Source organism: Electrophorus electricus, chromosome 25 (assembly GCF_041902795.1).
Source record: "Electrophorus electricus isolate QZ-2024a chromosome 25, ASM4190279v1, whole genome shotgun sequence".
NCBI classification, from domain to species: domain Eukaryota; kingdom Metazoa; phylum Chordata; class Actinopteri; order Gymnotiformes; family Gymnotidae; genus Electrophorus; species Electrophorus electricus.
Window position 1 is genome coordinate 6,055,855 of NC_137521.1, and position 19,867 is coordinate 6,075,721.

Below are 19,867 nucleotides of genomic sequence, written 5' to 3' on the forward strand. Positions count from 1 at the left end.
TTTAAAAAGAAGGTGATATTTTATTCAAGACTTTTATGCACATATGTCATGAATTACAGCTGAAGTTTGAACCCAAATCCTAAACGTAGGCTCAGGTCTTCACTGAAAAGTGATCTTTCAGTGGGCGAATTTTTCTTCACAAAATTAACCATGAGGCAAAGCAATCCCAATGACAATTTAAATATTGACAAATTATCATATGTGCGACACATATTTTGAGAATTTGCTCACTAGGATCTCATAGAGATTGATTTTTAAGTGCACAAAATTCCCATCGAGTCTCACTCATATTTAAACCCCTGCTGTGGGGACAAAAAGTCAAGGAAAAAGTCACCAGCCTCTAACTTCCCCCACTCAAGACCCTAAATGGAGAGATCCTTGCCTATTTCTTCTGTTCTCCGAAGGGAAAGGTCAGAATTGCAATGGGAATTGATGTAATTGCGAGCAGGGGTAGGGACAGCTGGCAGTGTCAAATAGCCTGCAAGTGCTTCCCATTTCATTAGGCAGCCATTTTCCAGCTCCTCACCCTGTAAATGCTCTGTGACACCCCCGGCATTTAGCATGCAAGAGATTGAGAATGGCCGCACTGAGCACTTAATGGGCCTGATGAACACTAGCCCTGCTCCCATCAACACCCACACAAACCGATCAAGGAGGTCTTCAGTGCAGTATAACTACAAGTGGCATGATCGTGGCATGATATAATGAAATGGCGTTCTTTAAGAAGACCTCTGACGCACACAGCCTCTTTGTTACCAGGCCCCTTTAGATGTAACCTTATCTGGTCCAATGAATAGTTTTGCAGTGATCAATAAACAGTTTTCTGTGGCCTTTCACTGGTGTCACTTGTCATTGAAGAATGCAAATGCATGTCAGAAACTAGCCTGACAGTTTTCCCTTTGCAACGTTAGAATATGGGAAAAAGCCCATAGGCAGTAAAGCAGATAATGGCCACTTCAAGACATTTCTCCTGAATAATATTACAGGTAAGAGAATGCAATGCGATTTGGAGTACTTCTTTACATTGTGATATACTAAAAGATTTCATAAACTGTATTTGTTGTATTAATGAATTATGCAAGCTACGTGAGTGTGTTCAGTTCTTGCAGACATTCTTATAATTTTATCCTTTCATTTAAAAAGGTACCCAATAACACTTTTACAGTGACAAAGGTATGCAGGTTTTGTCAAAACCACAACACCTGCATGGTATTAGCAGTGTGAGAAGGTCTGAACTTGTGAGGTTTATTATTTTATAGCGTATGATTTGTCACAAATTTTCATGTGGCTGATAATATTATGAAAAGTAAGTAGCAATTTGTCTTTTTAAATGCATAACACTTATAACTTGATTTCTGATGTTTTAAAGTATACACTGAAAACAATACTTTTACATGCATGTACAACTATATACAACAACTTTATAAACAATTATTAAAATATGAAATATGAAATCTTTTCATGTTTTCTAATCAATATACATAATTGATACATATTAAGGTCACTTTACATTTGTAAGGCTGGCTGTTCACAATTTGTACAACTGTTTAGATTTCTCTAACATCTAAAATTTATTTGAGCTCCTTAAACTAGTTTTAAATATAAGGACTCACACTCCTGCAAACACACGCATCTACACACACACGCATCCACACACACACACACATACACAAAAACACAAACTCTCCCTACTCTCTTTTTGAGAAAATGGAGAGACTTTTTGAATTGTATTGAGGTCTCCCAGCACAAGTTCTTGCTGCTTATTAAGATTTCAAAGATACAAACGGTAGTTCAGTAATTGCTTTCTTGAATCTGCCTTTAATAATTACACGTGGCAAAGCGGTGGCGAAAATTAGAAAGGCAGAGACTAATGGAAAACTAGATTTTTTCACTGAATTAGAGAGGACGACGATCCATATATTGACAATACATCAAGATGAAAGAGACCAGGAAAAGTGTTTCAGACTGTCCAGGAAAAGGGAAGCAAACTGGGTGTGATGCAGTGTGGCACCCACCACTGGGTCTACTGGGTGAGGAGAGAGAGAGAGAGAGAGAGAACCAGACAGAGGTAGAAGCATCCGAGTGGATCTCTGTCTTGTTCTCGCTCTCTCTCTCTGTCTGTCTGTCTGTCTGTCTCTTTCCTTACAGACAGACTTTATAACAGCCAGCATTATCACTGCAGATTGAAATGCTCTTTCTCTCTGTCTCTCTTTAAGTACTGTACTGTGACAGGGATACATCATCGGCCATTGGCAGAGCTTTCATTAAAGTGTTGCAGCATAATGTCAGTTTAGAAAGTGTTGACCATTAGTTTTTGTTTGATAGTTACATCAGTCACAGATACAACAATTTGCATTATGGTAATTTGAATACTCGAATTCAGTAATAGCCATATATCTGCATAATGGAAGAAATTAAGTTTCAGCTTCCCTTTTATTTTACTATCTACATATTGAAAGCATTGTAGACCAAGAAGAAACTGTTTTTTCACTTGTTTATTTATTTATTCGCTAGTAAAAGCTGCCCTTACTTTTACAGTTCGGTTTCTTTGTTGAATCCGAACTGCTCGTCTGTTGACGCAAAGGTACAAATTGCATGATTATGATGTATCATGTATTCGAGAAAGTCTCTTTGTTTGGAGGAAAAAATCAATAGCAAAGCTCCTGGAGCAGCTATTTCTCCCCCTTTACATTTCCAGATAGGATGGCTCTGGAATTGCTGATTCTACATTTAGAATGACAGTGATTCATACCATGGTGCTGTCCAGTTAGGCCGCTAACTTATACCTGAGGGTCTGGCACTGACATTTCATCTACAACTTTGGGAAAGGTTAAGGGCTAGGAGGCTACAAGCTGCAGACACCTTTACCATCTACTTATTTTTAGATGTAGTGCAGAAGTACACTAAAAAACTGTTTTCTTTTATTTCATGCTCGAAATGTAATGGAAGGGAAGACAAGTTGATTTTTCAAGAGTCTTACCTAACGAGTGTCTGATAGGATTCTTTTAAAAAAATGATAAAATGTATTCTGGTGAAGTGGCCACTGCCATTTCTATAAGCTGCATCTGTCTGCTGTCTTGAAGCTGAAGGAAACACAACATGTTTGACAGTGTTGGTAAGTACTTGAGCGTCATGCTGTATTTTGTTTAGTGGACACAATATGCCTTCAACAATAATGCCAACAGATAGGTATTTCCAAAAGAGGATAAACATTAATCAAGATATAACATTAACATTTATCTTAATATTATCATTAACGTTATTATTCAAGAGATATTTACTTAACCATAGACAGAGAAGGTCTTTAAAAATCTTTGTAATATAGAAATCTTTGTAATCTTTGTAATATAACATATTGTAATATACCATATAGCATTGTGAACATTTTGGTGATATATAAGCACATTAGCACCACAAGGTCTTTTTTGCATATGTAAGGTATTCATTACTTTTTAAAAACACTAGGAATCAAGGCACAACCTAAGTGAACTTTTAGAATGTACATCCATCACCGTGATCCCCTTAGATCCAAGTTGGCACAAAAATCTGGGTTTTTTTAGCATCTCCTCCTCCCCATCCCCCCTTGCTTGACCTCTGGCCTCTTGACCCCCAGGGTGCTTGAGCTGCATGTTTTTTGGTTGTAATTAGGATGGCCAATGGACCCTATGTTGACCTTGGTCCCACTGTTGGGACAGCCTACATACAGTGTCATGGGCCTTTTGTGTAGAAGGAGAAAAAAAACAGTCAGTGGATTGCATTCTTTATGTTTGTTGGTAAATACTGTCTTCCCCAAGTCCATACACTGATCTTTTTTTTCATATTCCACAGTACCTGAAGGCCTGTATCATATGATAATTTTGTAAATAAATATAGACAAAATCCTCATTTGTGTCTGGTTTCAGAAATTATATGTAACAGAGGAAGCCCCACATGATGGAAGAGTACATTAGCATTGAGACAGGATCACATTTCAGTACCAGGAATTCAGGAGTCATCCATCTAATCTCGATTTGACTTGGTTGCGACATGAAGAACATTAGTCTATACTACATTAACACTTTGTTATTACAAATGTATGTTAAAAACTTGGAAAAATATCTCAGGATAAAAGCAAACATAATTTTTTTACATGCCATGCATTTGTCTTATACCTTTCATATAACTTTATGGTGTTCTTTACTGATAGTTGATTATTATTATTATTATTATTATTATTATTATTATTATTATTATTTTACATCTTATAAGCCTTATCAGGAAACCTGCAGTCTCCAGCACTATGACCACTGTATTGCTCCAGGCTGCTAGGGACGCCTACCCCCTTCTCAGACAGAGTGTGGCGGTGAGGTGGTAGTCAGAGGCTGCTGGGAGCATGAGGGGTTGTTCATCATGGGCTGAAGGGTCACCCTTCGAGTATTTATCTTGCAAGCAGCTTAGCTCTACTGGAAACTGGTCTCGTCTCCAGTTTGTCTTCATTCAGGCTGAGCCATTGTTAATGACTGAGCCACTGAGCCTGGCTGCCTGTCCGAGCCGTCCAGATCTTGGGATGGGCCTGAGGTAAAAAATAAAGAGAAAAGAAAAGCAGTTTTACGATTTGTAAAATGTTCGTCTGAAATATTGAATTTATGGCCTCCTGAGCCATTTGTCTTGAAATAACTTGCCTCTGATCCATAATTCAGTAACAGTTTGGCAACCGTGTTTATAAATTTAAAAATTGCTTCACAATTCATCAATACAGTCAGAACGCAGCCAGAGCTAATCCATTTATTACTTATACCATTTTTGTAATGGTAGTACAGGACGACTAAATGGGGAGGATAATTAACATCTTGGCTAGAAAGTACTGAGTGCGTTTCTAAGGTTTTGTTGTGACAGTAGCATGTACTTCCTCTGTTGCCATTGTCTTACGATTTTATCGATCAGAAATGCGTTTAGTGCCCAGTTTCACTTACGTTTAAACCTTATAACTTTAAAACTTACCTTTAAATCAGTATTTCTTTAAATACGCATAATAGGTTTGTAGATGTTCGAATGTCCAGGTTCAAACTAAATAGGCCATAATGTTTACTAGAGGTGTATTGCATGCTATCCCGAATACTATTGTTTAATTCTGCATGAGTTAAGATTTAGAGCCTAAGCATGCATGTAAGTCACAGCTCCGTGCAAATAAACCTAAACAGACCTTGATAATTGTGTATTATCGCCTGCCATCTGAGCCTCAGTTCAGGCCATCCAGTATTTCCAATTTTCTGGGTCCACTATTGCGATACCAACCCGTAGATTTTGAATTGCAGTAAGTTTCAGAGTAGCCCGATTCTGGTAGGTGGGGGTGAGGTGGGGTTTACAAAACACACCCTTCATTAAGTCCGGTGTGAAGAGTGTTAAATAATATTAATGACCGGGATGGTCATTACTTACCTCCGTTTGCACTGGCTCAAGCGATTTTATCGATCAGCAAGGAGGTGATGAGGCCCTGTACAGCAGATAATTCTAGGCCTCTGATATTATCAGCAGCTTAAATAAGTTGATTAGCACAAGCACTATCTTTAAATAGATCTAGATGATGATGTTGATTGGGTGGAGCAGAGCACCATCCATCTTTTTGATCTGCTAATAACTGGAATCCATCACTGTTTCTATCAGGCGCCTGCTCCGCTCGGCTCTCTCTCGAGTCCACAGGTTTTTGGGGAAGCTTCCCGAGGAATGTAGGACAGTACCGACTGCACTGATATTTGTCAGCGGACTACGAAACCCGATACCACAGTCCTCTGCTGGTCTGACGTTAGTTGAAAGTACGATGTGGATTCTTTTTTAAATAAAAGGTTCATTCCATTGAATGATACAACCACAAAGAATACAAAATGCTCCTACCATTGCTTAATGTTACTTACATTTGTGTTTGTTTGATAAAGCTAAAAACCTTTTCGAAGTAAACTGCTAGCATGTTGATGTTTTTCCTGCTTAGATTTCCTTCATGGAAACCTCGCATAAATACATGATTCATCTAAAAACACCTTTTTCGCTGCGTAACTCCGAGATCTTAATCCTTTATGAGTCTCTGAGTTCAACCAAAAAACTTATTTCAGTACCTTGTAGTTTACTGTTAAATTGTTCAAACTGTACAAAAGAAACTCTAATGTAACAATTTGCCTATAGACAAGCCCACAGTTATTGATATCGGGAAAGCTAGGGAAGGCTTTTCTTGCTTAGCCAACTGTGAACAGTGCAGCCTGGCTTAATTGGATTAAACACTTTGTTAGGAATAGCAACTAATGTACTTTCTCTCGCCACTTTTTAATGGCTACCCGCAATTAATATACTGAATCTTGTTAATTATGCTCTCTCTCTCTCTCTCTCTCTCTCTCTCTCTCTCTCTCTCTCTCTCTCTCTCTCTCATTCTTTCTGTTTCTCGGTTTCCCTCCCTCCCACCCTCCTTCTTTCTCTCTCTTTTAAGTAATGGTTCCATAGGAGTTGTTATTTGTGTGTGTGTGTGTGTGTTTGGGGGGAGGTTAACGGGACTGTCAGATGGAGAAAGCTCAGCAGAGCTGCGGCTCTCACAGGAGTCCGTCTATTCCCCAGCATGGGCCTAATTATTCTGCTCTGCTCTGCTACAGGTAGAGCCCACCTTCATCTCGGACTGAGCCCCTTTCCTCTACAGAACCAATAGGAAAAGATTAATTGTTTGCTTTGTTTTGTCTCCCCTGGGACATGGGTCACTTAATAAAGAAAAATAATTCTTTCTTTCTCTTGATTTGCTTTATTTTCCCAAAATGCTGTTGGACAAGTGGAGGACGAAGCATTGTTCTTGTTAGCAGATTTGCCCATTACCTTCGGAATTGGAGAAATACATGAGAAACCAAATAATAAATAAAAGAGAATTCATGAGGCTGTCACCAGTTAGGTTACAAGTTGCATCATCAGTTGTGGTTTCGTTCTTCTCCGGATCCTCATTAAAAGGCAATATTAAACTGCCTGGCCATTGTTTTTTTAATTGTAAAGCAAGCATATTAGTGAGAGCTCGTCGAATGGTGGCACAATTAGAGAGCTCTGTTAATTGACCATTGCCACATGTGCTGAGTGAACACATCAAGCCAAGAAACACATTAATGGCAAGCAGTCAGGATCTTGAAAGTAAGGGTCAATAAAATGCACACTTAAATGCAAATGACACTGTAACATGTCAGATAAGTGACCTTTTGTGGACAAAGAAGGACAGCCTTTGGACAGGTCACTGGTAGCCATGCCCCTATCCAAATGTTCCCAACCAGGCAGTATAAACATAGTGTAATGACTAAAAAATGGCTCAGTATGTTTAGGGATTTATCCTTTGAAACTGAAAAATTGAGTAACTTCAGTGAATTAATAGAATGGTGTCACCATAATTGCACTCTCATGGATCGGTGACAGCTTGGAAGATATGTCCCCTTCAGCTATATGATTATACCGCGTGTCATTTCATTTTATTTTGGCTCTTATTTATTTTGGAGTTCTATGAGCATAACCTTAAGATAAAATATTAGATGTGATTGGAAATGTGGCACATAGTGGATAAGCAGAGAAGTGCCATATAACAACAATTTATTTTTAGCGTTTTTATAGGTTTTTTGTAGGAAAGCCTAACGCCCACTAAATAAATATGTTATATTACAGTAACAAACAAGGATTACTCTTTTTAGTACACGAAGAAGATTAATGCCATATTGTGTGTGATAATACAATGTGCTGCAGCGTGTGGTTTTGCTTTATTAGCAGAAACTTGTTATTTTTCTTTAGCTGAACGGGGACCATAAGTGTGGACAGGCGTTGATAAATGCTGTCGTATGCGCTTGATGCAATTCATTTGTCAACGGCGTGAAAAAGGTTAATCAGTATTCTCCATCCAGGTTACATTGCTTGTGTCTTGCTTCTTGCCAGTAATTGTGCCTCAGTGCACCCTCATCAACTAGCCCCTCACCGCCTTGGACAGAGTACATGGGTCCTTGCTACCAAACAGCCACAATGTACTATCGGCGATTGTGTAGAGATTATATTAATTCTCACTTATACTTATATATATATATATATATATATATATATATATATATATATATATAAAGTTAGAAAATAACAAGGGAAGGAATGGGGACTAAACAAGGGAAGAAAGAGAAATGCCAGCGCTCTTGTAATTTATAAGGCACGCGTTTCAAACAGGGAGCTGAATGATCATGCGAAAGAGAAGCAAAGAAATCAATGGAAATTCATATTTCATAAGCCCATAATTGCGTTTGAAAGTGTGTGGTAGTCATTTATTTTAGAGGACTGCACAGCAGTTGCTTGATGACACTGCCATACATTTGAGAGCGAGGTCTTATTTCTTTTTCGTGGCCTCGTCCCTCCTATCTTTTGCTCTCACTTCCTTCATCTTTTTACAGCTACAGCTGTTGAAAATAAGGGGTCTGTTGTCAAGAAAATTGCACTTTAAAAAAAAAAAAACTTGACAACGTTCTATCATCTGTGAAGTTATCGATTTGCCAGTGTTTTAACCATCAAACTGGATCTATTTGAGTGACTCTGGTTTTTAAACAATTTCTTTGACAGGCCAGGCGTCACAGCAATTGCCCTGCTTTTAAAGACAGTATTTCAATTTGTGGACACCCCTCAAGCACACGCTAGCCCCCTTTGAAGGAGAATCAGATTTCCAAGGGGCCCCCGTGGTGGACAGAGTTGTCATGGAAGGGGCTGGGGCGTGGGTGGTGCTCTGTGTGTGTGTGTGTGTGTGTGTGTGTGTGTGTGTGTGGAAGGGGGGCAAACGGCCTTGCTTTATAGATTGCTGTTAGGTCAACAAAACTTTGGCAGCATTGATTAACTTGACAGTGAATGCAGCAGTACATTTATCACTAATAGCCGAGCTGCAGAAAATCTAATAAGAGCGAAGCAATCCCCCTGGAGCTGTAACAGGTTTGGTATGGCCAGCAGAGCATGCGGTGGAAATATCTGGGTCTCCCTGGACACCACTGCTGAGGGGTCAGGCAAATGATGATCCCCTGAAATGCGCACATCATCTCAGGATCCCTTCTTCCTCTCCTTAAGGCAGATGCTGATGCAATCTGGGCAGGGATCTAGCATGAGCGGCAAGGTGCAAAAGATGTACAGTTTGTGGAATTAAACAATATGGCAACAAACACAGTGTTCAGGGGATGAAGGAGGATGTCTGTAATTGGGCCTAAAAAGTACATTCTCCTTGCGCTGAGCTTCTTACCTTCTTTTCAAGGTGCTTAAAGAGTTTAAGTCGGTGTTAGGAGAGAGTAAAGATTTGAATTTTGTTAGGGGGGAAAGCACAGGGAGATTTGCATGTGCGGCTATAAAACACTCCAGCCTCGCGTCAGAGTTTAGCGGGGAGGCCAATCGATTAGCTGTCACCTGGGCATCAGGTTCACTCTTAGGATTCAATTTTTTTTTCTGTCCCGTTTTGCATATCATATCGATCTGGTGGGGGTAAACGAGCAAAAGGCGCAGAGGCTAGAGGATGAATTGTTTACTCGCATAAAAATAACCTTTCAATAGAGGAAGATGCATGGCGCACACTTCTGGTGGCGTTCTGCTGCCCCAAGCAGATGGCATTCAGCTGCTATTGATCGGGCCCCTGCGGGCGAGCTGGGGGTAGGCCTGGCCGGGGCACAGAGAGCAAACCTGTCCATCCTAACCACCTCCCCAGCCATCCCTCAAAACAAAGAGAGACACAACGAGAGGGTGTGCTCAATTCCATTTGAATATTGGGCAAATATGTGTCAACTGCAAAATAGTTCATTATCCGGGGGCAGGCGGTTTATGTCACGGTGAACTGAGGAACTTTTACTGAGCTGTGGAATCCACAGAGTCACACAGACATTTTAGGGCTTCATTACCCAAAGCCAGTCAGAGGTAAAAGTGGCTGCATGGAAATCATCACGCGGTTTTATTGTGATAATCGGGCCTTGACGCCGGGATCTCAGAAGCTGCAGTTCGAGAGCCATTGCTTCAAGGCTGAGCGGTCTTTGCGGATATAATAGAAAGAGCAAGTCTGCCCCCAACCCGCGCCCCCCATCCCACCCCGGTCGCCCACCCAACCGTTCCACGTCTCACCGTTGCTCATCTCCCCCAGCTCCAGCCTTCTGCACTAATTAGTTTCGGAGGGAATGGAAAAGGGGCTCCAAACCAAGCCCTTCACGCACAACATCCGAGTGTGGAGGAGACGCATTAGTAAGACGAATACAGGCAAGGCTGAGCCCCCACTGTAAAACTGCTTGAGCTCGGTTGTCGTCGAGATGCATTTCATGGGGTATGTACAACATCGAGTGGCATCAGATCCTCCTCTTGGAAAATGTGTTCAGACATGGGCAATCCGTTTTAATCTGCTCCAGGTGAAACTTTTCCATGCTGGCTGCCAGAGAGTCAGATCCCATTCCTTGTCTGAGATGTCTCTCTCTCTTGGACTTAATGGATGGACGCAGTATTCCACTTGTGCTTGCTCTACCTAAATTTGATAGCGGCCTATGATTTGGATATTTTCTTCTTCTAGGATGATTTGTGTCAGCGGGGATGTGCAGGAGATGAAACAGACACCAGAGAACAGCTGCTGGCAGTGGCTGTACCCTGAACTGTCTTAGGTGAAAAGCTCGTCCTGCATGGTATCACCTGATTTATTAAGCAACACATTATTTTCTGGCTTCTGAGACCCTGTATATGGCCCATGATGAATGGTTACGATGCATAAATTTAACACAATGGCTCCAGTGTAAACTCTATATCTTAATGATTAAATGTTACCACAATTGCGAGCCTAACTGCTTTCATCCATCCTCTCTGACTAAACCCTGTCAAAACCATTTCACAGTATTTAAGTTTTTGTTAACCGAGAGCATTTTTCAAACTTTTTTTTTTTTTTTTGCTTGTTTGTAAGTGTATACCTTTCCATCAAAAAAGAGAGGGTGGGGGTATTTATTTTGGGTGGCAGTCTGCAAAAAAGTACTATTTAAAGGAAGTGTGGTTCGGGAGCTCGGCCGTGGAGAAGCTTCACTTTGTTTATAAATAGCTCCTTTGGGCACGAGCGCACTGAGGTCTGTGCAGTTCAGGCTGTTTTGGCAATGTACCCAGTCCGAATCTCAGAAGGTCCGTGGCATTCCTGCCCGAGCTTGGAGAAGTGCGCTCTCCTGTTACCACAGTAATTGGCTTATGAGGAGGCTCGGGCCCTAAAAAGAATGTCAGCGTTCGATTTCCCTGCAATCCTAAGTGAGGATGTGTCACCATTTATGCTGCTTTCGGGTGACACCGGCTCTTGGCAGAAACTCTGGGGAAATCATTATGCTGTTTATACTTCTCCCCTGTCGACGGCTGCTTCCCTTTGATATTTTCACAATGTTTTCCACTGAGTGATGGTACCTTGCCAGGGTCAGGGGAGAACAAGTCCCTTTTGTAAATTTGTGACCATATTTTAACAGCAGAAAGAGAAAAAGCCCGACAATTGGCGACGTGTAGCAGGGAGCCACCGAGAGAGATTGAAGGGACGATCAATGCTGTCCACCTGGTGTCTTCTTCTCAGCGTAAAGAGATGGAGCTCTAATGATTCCTGGAGCCTGTTCAGACACATTTTGAGTGTGAGTGGAAATGTTTCAGCCTTTGGCACTGTGCATTGTGTAACTCCACCTTAGTACTAAACAATCTGGAGTATGACTTCTTTTCCCCAGGTTTAAACATCAAAGGTTCACATTACAGCTACTGAAAACAGTATTATAAATAAATAAATAAATGAATGAATAATTGAATAAATGAAAAAAAATAAATAAAAAAAATTATATATATATATATATATATATATATATATATATATATATATATATATATATATATATATATATATATATATATAAAAAACCTTATCATGGCCTTGTTTTTATGTTTAAAAAACATCTCAAGTATCACAGTCTTTCATTAGTTAATTCAGCATATGGACATTTACTTTAGTCAGACTGATGTAAGATAGTCTTGCCTCCGCATGATGCGTTTTCTGCAGACAGGGGATTGAACCCCCTGTCGTTCATGGGAGCAGCAGAGTTGCTACCCACTACACTACACCAACCACATACAGAGTGTAGGTGGAGCTTAGAAACCTCCCCAGTTACATATCTATTGGTACCTTACAAAACAAATCTCTGTATTCATCCATCCAGCAAAAGATTTTCTTTATAATTACTTTTACTTCCAAAAAGTATTGCAGAAAAACTATAGTTTTTCAGAGCTGCATGCCTTGAACAGTAACTGTTCTTACCATATGTTCACAAGGCTGCCAAAAGAGCATCAGACATGTCAATATGATAATCCAGGGTCTAATTGTGAAGGACTGGGGAGCACTTAGTGATAATTGTCAGAGTATAACAGGGTTAGACACTGTCATTACAGGGTAGTCAATATGGCAGAAACTGAAAGGAGCTTCGCAAATGATTCCCTTGTCAGTGGTGAGAATATTACAGTGGAAGAATGTTACTGTTACAATTGCCTATCAACAGTGAGCCGATAGTATAGAAACGCTTAAGACACTGCAGATAGCAACACTGCATCAACCAAGATCCATGATTACATTCATTCATCTTAATTAGTGGAAACTGAAATCTCAGTAAATGTTTGAACTCTACAATAATATCCATTAGGGCCTCAGAACCTCTACTGCATGTCTAATGAAATGTATATGTATGTAAAGACAATGTATAAATTGATACTAAAGCACCTATATATTTCTCCTCATAAATAATGGGCAGGCATGTAGACAACGAAAGCTCCAGGCCCGGCTATATCAGCAGCAGTTTAAGATGGTTTCTGTGAGGCTGATTTGTCTGCTCTTGACCTTTCCAACAAACTGTCCCATCATCCAGCAGCGGGACTCCCGAGGGACCTCATCCATGCTGCCAAGCTCTGCTGGTAATGAAGCCTGTCGTACCCCTCACGTCCCCCTGCTCCAGGATACAGCTCCAGCTCCGCACAGTCCCTCCATTGATTCAGCACTGTACTCCGATCTGCCTCTATATCTCCCCAGCAACCTCTCGGCCATTTCTGGACCCCTTTAGATGTTAACTTATTAAAGCCCCTGCTGTGGAGAGGTTCTTTGACAGACAAGTGCATGTTATTTGATGTGACTTTAGAGCTGAAATCTCAAAATATGTCGATTTTTAACCTCCCCTTCAAAGAACTTGTTATGGGGCTTAATTCACGTTTACCAGTTTCTGTGATTTCTCTATCCATATTAATTAATGTGAGCAATGGTGTATTAGGTTTGAATAATGTTGTATTAGTTATAATAATGGTGTATCAGTTTTGAATAATGTTGTATTAGTTATAATAATGGTGTATTAGTTTTGAATAATGTTGTATCAGTTATAATAATGGTGTATCAGTTTTGTATAATGAACAGTTAAGTAATGTGCATTTTAAATAGTTTACAACAGCATAATTACTAGAAATATGTGTTGTACTGTTTAGGCCAGTTTCCCAGGTGTAGATTATGCCTTAGCCAGGAATAAAAAGGATTTGAAACATTGCCTTCCTGCTGGATCTGCAGTTTAGTGTAGTACTGAAGACTAGGCTTAATAGGCTTAATCCATTAGTGAGAAACAGGCCCTATAGTATTTTCCAACAAAATTACAACTACAACCATATGTTTCCTCTTGAGTCTATTTTCCCCTTCTAATCAAAGTGCATAATTTCAATTATTTATTATTCCACCTGCTTAGCATCATCCGTCTTACACGTTGGAAAAAGACATTATTATTTTTTCAGTGTTAATTTTCATCATACAAGTTTATTTGTGAAATATACTGGATGTGTAGTATTTTATCAAGTGCCTCATATAAAAATAGTCAAGGAAACAGCACATATGGAAGAAGTTTTTTAATAATTGAATAACTTGATACAACTCAACATGTAAAAAAAAAAGCATGCAATAATAAAGGTCATCTTAAACAATTTAATTTGGTTGTAAAATATTTTTAAAATGAGATCTATAGAAAATAATGTAACAAATAAAGCAATTCCACTGTCAATAATAGTCACGATGTTAATCATCAAAGGAAAAAGAAAAAAAGATGTTATGGAAAAACAAATTGTGAGCCCATGTTTTGTACAATCAAATCATTTTTAGTATAGCATTTTGTATTTCATTAGCCATGTTCAATAAACTTGCAAATGTATTAAAAATACTGTTATGTATTAAACTATTTGACATCACTTTCAAGACATTCAAGTATAACTGTTTATGGCACTTCCAAGAAACCGTAGTTAACAAGTTCTAGTTAACATCTAACAACATCTTGTAATGAACAAATTCCTTTCAAAGTTGCTCTGCTAATTCCATGTCCTGCATAATGACGTCTACTTAGAACATACTCACTTTACAGCAGAAATATTTGGCACCTTTGTATAGTATGTGATATGTCTCCTAGGATAATGATCAAATTATATGTATTAACAAACATCATATAAATATATAGTGTTGCAACCCAACCAACCACTGTGCTTTGTTATAAACCTTAACAATAGGGTAAACAACAAACGCACTAGAGTAAAATGTAGTACATATTTCATCTGTATCTTAAAAGGTTGTGAGCCAGCATTCACCTTTGAACTATTTGATATCATTTTAAAAATTTTTACAACCATGGATATTCATTCTGATGAAAATATGCACACATTTATAAATTCCAACCAAAATGAGATATATATCCACATTAAAACAATACTGAATTTGTACATAAAAAGGCAATGACCAGAGTGATTTTAGGGTGATGACTTAGCCTTTTCTTTCCACCATCTATCTATTCAGCAAAAACTCTAATTTAGTAATTTAGAGGCATCAGTGCATCAGTGTAAGTTCTGTCAACTTGTAATTTGGATAATACATCAAATTATATGACTATTACATGATCCTTACTTATCGTTATAATTAAATGACTATTATGTGATATACTGAACATAAAGTCTGGGGACAAACAAGTTGTTGACATTAAATAAACACAATGATGAAGTTGCACTTTGCAGTATTAGGATGATGATGCTCTTACTAATTTACCATGTGTTATCTTTAAGAGCTTGGATAATGCTAACTCACTAGTTCATCCTAACAGTTTAGTGTTGGACACGATCATATACAAACCACTCACTGCTCCCTGTCCTACTGAGGTCATATCCAACCTTTTTTTTATGATGTATAAAGAAGAGACATATAAAAGGAAGAGCCCGGATGGCCTGGTGTGCCAGACTACCAACCCTCCACTTCTACAACAAAGGGCTCCTTGACCTCAATCTTTCCACTGTTCACTATCACACATTCTGTGTAGGGCACATTCCTGTCATTTGTGTCCTGGAGCTCAATGGTGTGAACTACAGCCTACAGGGAAAAAGAAAGACAACAGAAAGATTTCATGAGCTAAAAAGAACAGTTGATGATTTTGTAAAAATGATAATGTGCACGTATCATTTGCAAAATTATTTTTGTCAGAATTGATTACTGTTTAATTTTATTTCCCCAGTATTAGAAGTAATTAACAAGTCATCACATGACACATTCCATGTTCTTATTGTCTGAAAACTGCGTAGACTCACCATGCCTTCCAAGACCCTGCCGAAGACAACATGCTTGCCATCCAGCCAGGGAGCTCTCGCTAAAGTGATGAAGAATTGTGAGCTGTTGGTATCGGCACCTGCATTAGCCATGCTGACCCAGCCTGTGCCCTGGTGCTTCAGCTTAAAGTTCTCATCTGCAAACGTCTTACCATAGATGCTCTTGCCTGAAGAGACAAACAAACAATAAGAGAATCACTACAGCTTGCACAAACCTTTTACTCTTTTTTTTTTTGGAAGGTTTGACCTCCAGTCACTAGGAGTGTCATTTGGGATTCATGTAATCATGTAATCCAGTGAAACTCCAACTGTCACCTCCTGTTCCGTCTCCGGCTGTGAAGTCACCTCCTTGAATCATGAAATCTTTAATGACACGATGGAACTTGCTGTCCTTGTAACCATATCCTTTCTAGAATGAGAAAATTATTTGTGAGTTGCAAGTAGTTAAAAGTGAGAGATGCAAACACGAATGTAAGCATGTTGCTATGATTTCAAACTACGGTGCTGTTACGATTTCACACTAAGGTACCAATACAATACCAATATCAAGACTCAGACATCTCAATAAAGTGGTACTTTAAAATTATGCAAACCATTTTTAAGAGTGATGCTTGATGACACTAGAAGATAACTAAATGAAATATATTGAGGTTTTTCACTGGTGTATTTGAAAATACGCAGCAACAGCGTACCTCCCCAGTGGCAAGCGCAACAAAGTTCTTCACCGTTAAAGGGACAACCTCTCCAAACAGCCCAATCACAATCCTGCCAACCTCATGTCCTCCCACTGTGATGTCAAAAAACACCTGCAACAAGCAGCAAGGAAGACAACAGAAATATGAGAAAGTCTGTAATACTTACCAAAGTGAAATGAAAGGGAAGGTCGTCACGCCAGTTTAATTCTACATAAATTGATTAGTTTGCTCTCTTTGTTGATAATACTGTATGTATTGGTCCTACATTGAATTAAAAGGCACTAGCTACTACTTTTAGCAGCGTCTTTCTTATTCCAGGTATGAAATGTATTATTGAAAATATTCTAATTTTGCCAAGACGAGAGTGCGCTATTTTTCCATGAATAATAATAGCTTGCGTGATGCATTTACGCTCCATCGTAAGTAGGTTTATACCGCATAAAGAGTGCATTTCTGTGCAACTTTGAAGAGCAAATGTGCAGCTATGTGTCATGTTTATTAGGTCTTCGGTAAAACAAATCAAGCGTGCGCAGGCTGTCTAATGCAGCTGTCTAATGTGAACATTTGTACACGTAGACGACCTCAGCTGTTTTACCTTTTGAAAATCGCAGGCGATTCATACACATTTCATACAAGCATGCTTAGAAACATTTCAAGATAAAAGTCAGCAAGACATACGCTTTCAGCCATTATGGTCAGACGACAACTTAAGTCTTAACTGCGACAAGCTCAAAATGTATTAGATACTATTTCCGCAAAATGTTTCAAAGAAGAAGATTGCTTGCCAATATTTTTTTATCCTTTAGTGTCCTCAGCATCGGCCACACTGTCAGCTCGAGTACGGGAGCTCCTCACCTTATCCGTTACTTTCGGCCCGACCTTTGCTTTGGAATAAACTGCATTTCCTAAAAATGGCAAATAAAAAATAAGGATTTTTTCCCAAATATTACACCAGTACATGGCTGAATATTAATCGCAGCGACGACGTAGCTAAGTGGCTAGCAAGCTATTGCGGAGTAAATCTGAGATTTCACATTTCCTTCCTGACCCACGCTCCTCCTCCTGGACAAAAACGTCATAACTGGGATACTGGGGAAAGATCTCTGCGAAGGACTGTGTTCTTTAAAAACATATGACGATTTCATTTAACTTGATTAATGGGATAATGGGATATAAATTAAGATGAATGGATGAATGACATCAAATGCCAAACTCTCTTTTTTTTTTTTTGGAAAACCCAAACATACTTTTCATTGTGTGTTCATTTCTTAATAGGCCTATATTGCCGTGTTAACACTTTACAGAGGGCTCTTGATGTATTTGTCACCACTGATTTGCCTACGGGATGTAACACGGAACCAGCTGACCCTGCCAGGTCTCAACCAGGTCTCAGCATCACAGATTTGCATTAAAAGCCCATTGATTTAATCAGATCACAGGAGACAAAAAAGCAAAGAAATAACCCTGAAGTCTGAAGCCTATCGTAGATATTTGTGGAGGAGGGAATAAACTGAAAGAGTTTCAGTATCCCAAAATCACCTTTCCCTTGGGAATTGCCTTACTAAGAAAGTGTTCAAAAGTGATACCCCCTTTAATCTCTTTTTTCTTTTTTAAAATGAGTTACATCAGGTCATTGTTATGAAACTATATTCTGAGGTGCAAGCTACCTTTTAGACTATCATTTGAAGTCTTTCTCCGCTGCATTTCCCCCCAAAGTTTATTTATTTTTTTGTGCTTCACTTTTGGCCATTCTCCCATCCACTGTCATCCACGTGTGTTTCATGATTTTGCATATATATTGAAAAATCTCTGTCATGCATGGCAAGTTGCAGAAAGCCAGGAACACCTTTAATCTATGTCCTGGTGCTTGGCTGCCATCCAGCCCCTGTCTAAAATTAGGGCTGTAATTAGAGATGTTAGGGCTTTGTACCACATTAATTTCATTGCTGGTTTGTCACCAACCAAAATACTGCCCCTAAAGGCTACTGAAGATAGAGCATAATCCTGCATTATATTCTGGGGTTTGCTTTAGATACCTAGCATGCAGCTTTGCCCTCAAAACATTATAAGAACTTAATGATGACATTATTTATCGGCTTCCATCAGTGACAAAAATGCTTTCTTAGTGTAGGATCAACAGGTAGCCAACAGTGCACATGAACAGTGTAACTGCACAGTCTGCAACAGAGACCAGTCTAGCACTGCAGGGTTCATTTATTGCTTATGACTGCTGACTTTGTTGCATGGAGACATAGTAACTCTAGAGTTAAACATTTTAAAACAATGCACTGCCAGACAATTCATGTCTCTTTCAACTTGTGATAATGCTACATGCAGAGAAACACTGATAAATGTGGTATGTAAAATGCTAGTTAGGTTTTATGATCCCACCATATACTTTACTTGGAATCGAAAATAAATTCAATGTGATTATTCAAGTACCCTTTCCATATTTCTTTTGCAATATCCACTGTTTGTATAAGCGTGAGAGTCACATAGACTAAGACATTTATTAGACAGACATATAAATGAAATGTTTCTGTATATTCCGTGCATAAACAAAAGTTAGAAAAGAGACTTCCATCCTGTGATGTTGCCTTTTTTTTTCCCACATAGAGCCAGACAGAGGTCACACGAGCCAATTAAAATGTTGACAAGTCTATGCTACTTCATAAAGAGGCCCTTAGTTGTTTCTTTATGACTTTGAAGGTGTCTTGATGTAACAGTAAAGGATATTGTTCATGGTCTGAACCCATGAAAAAGGTGCAAAATCCTGCACAGTTCTGGTACTGGCACAGTCTCTGGTGCTTTCATTCACAGCATGGCAGCCAAAGAAAGCATTCCAAAACATACATACATACTTTACTTATGCAGTAAAAATAATTCACTACATGTATACACATAATACATTTACTATTCATTCATTCATTCATATATATATATGCATTCACTCATGCATTCATTATTTATTCTGTGATAACTGCTCGGTCCTGGTCATGATTGCGGAGCATCCAAGCTTATCCCTGCACCAAACAGCCTAAGGAAGGAATATCCCTGGGGCAGCACACCATTCCAGCACAGGCCTGGCTTATCTGTCTATCTTGCTAACATCTATCTGTCTTGTTATCTAGTTATCTAGCTAGCTATCTAGCTATTTTTTCTTTATTATAAGTTATATCAGCTACATGTCGTTATGGTATGCAAGACGTTTGCACACAAAACGGTTAAAAGGATAATAAATTACATTATAATAAAGTACATTTAACTACTGCATCATCAAAACAAAGCAAACGATTTTGTTCATGTTATATTGCTTAACTCAAAGAAATTCAAATAAAGCCCTCTAAAGCAAGAGATTCGCCCAGCCTTTTTCTCCCACACTTAACAGAGATCATAACAGTTACTGATCAATGATGAACTGCAGAGCCAAAAAGAAAAAAGAACATTCTGTAATATTTGCATTGTCGTTAGAAGTTGATTGGACTGTAAAAATGCACTCGTGACAATCGTGTTTTCTTTTGAATAGGCTTTTAATGGGCAATTTATTG

The 19,867-nt window shown here is 39.0% G+C and overlaps 1 protein-coding gene across 2 annotated transcripts; it reads right to left on the minus strand.

Moving 5' to 3' along the window:
- Positions 1 to 13,881: 13,881 nt before the first annotated feature.
- On the minus strand, positions 13,882 to 17,381 carry ppic (peptidylprolyl isomerase C). Of its 2 annotated transcripts, none has more exons than XM_026999822.3 (5): positions 17,175 to 17,381; positions 16,317 to 16,430; positions 15,940 to 16,033; positions 15,607 to 15,791; positions 13,882 to 15,391 (listed from the first exon to the last, which is right to left on the minus strand). In XM_026999822.3, exons 1-5 carry the CDS (start codon positions 17,277 to 17,279, stop codon positions 15,263 to 15,265), a joined length of 627 nt encoding a protein of 208 aa, XP_026855623.1. In that variant the 5' UTR covers positions 17,280 to 17,381; the 3' UTR covers positions 13,882 to 15,262. The 2 variants fall into 2 exon arrangements, with proteins under 2 accessions (XP_026855623.1, XP_081563992.1); XM_081707866.1 differs by having other exon boundaries at positions 17,105 to 17,230.
- Positions 17,382 to 19,867: the final 2,486 nt, after the last annotated feature.

Bases quoted from the DNA above. Each gene is read 5' to 3' on its own strand.
- ppic (XM_026999822.3), bottom strand. From the start codon at position 17,279: ATGTACTGGTGTAATATTTGGGAAAAAATCCTTATTTTTTATTTGCCA. The intron at 16,034-16,316 runs GTACGCTGTTGC...TTCTCATTCTAG, and splicing joins TTGCGCTTGCCACTGGGGAG to AAAGGATATGGTTACAAGGA. The intron at 15,792-15,939 runs GTGACAGTTGGA...TTGTCTCTTCAG, and splicing joins AGCCGGAGACGGAACAGGAG to GCAAGAGCATCTATGGTAAG.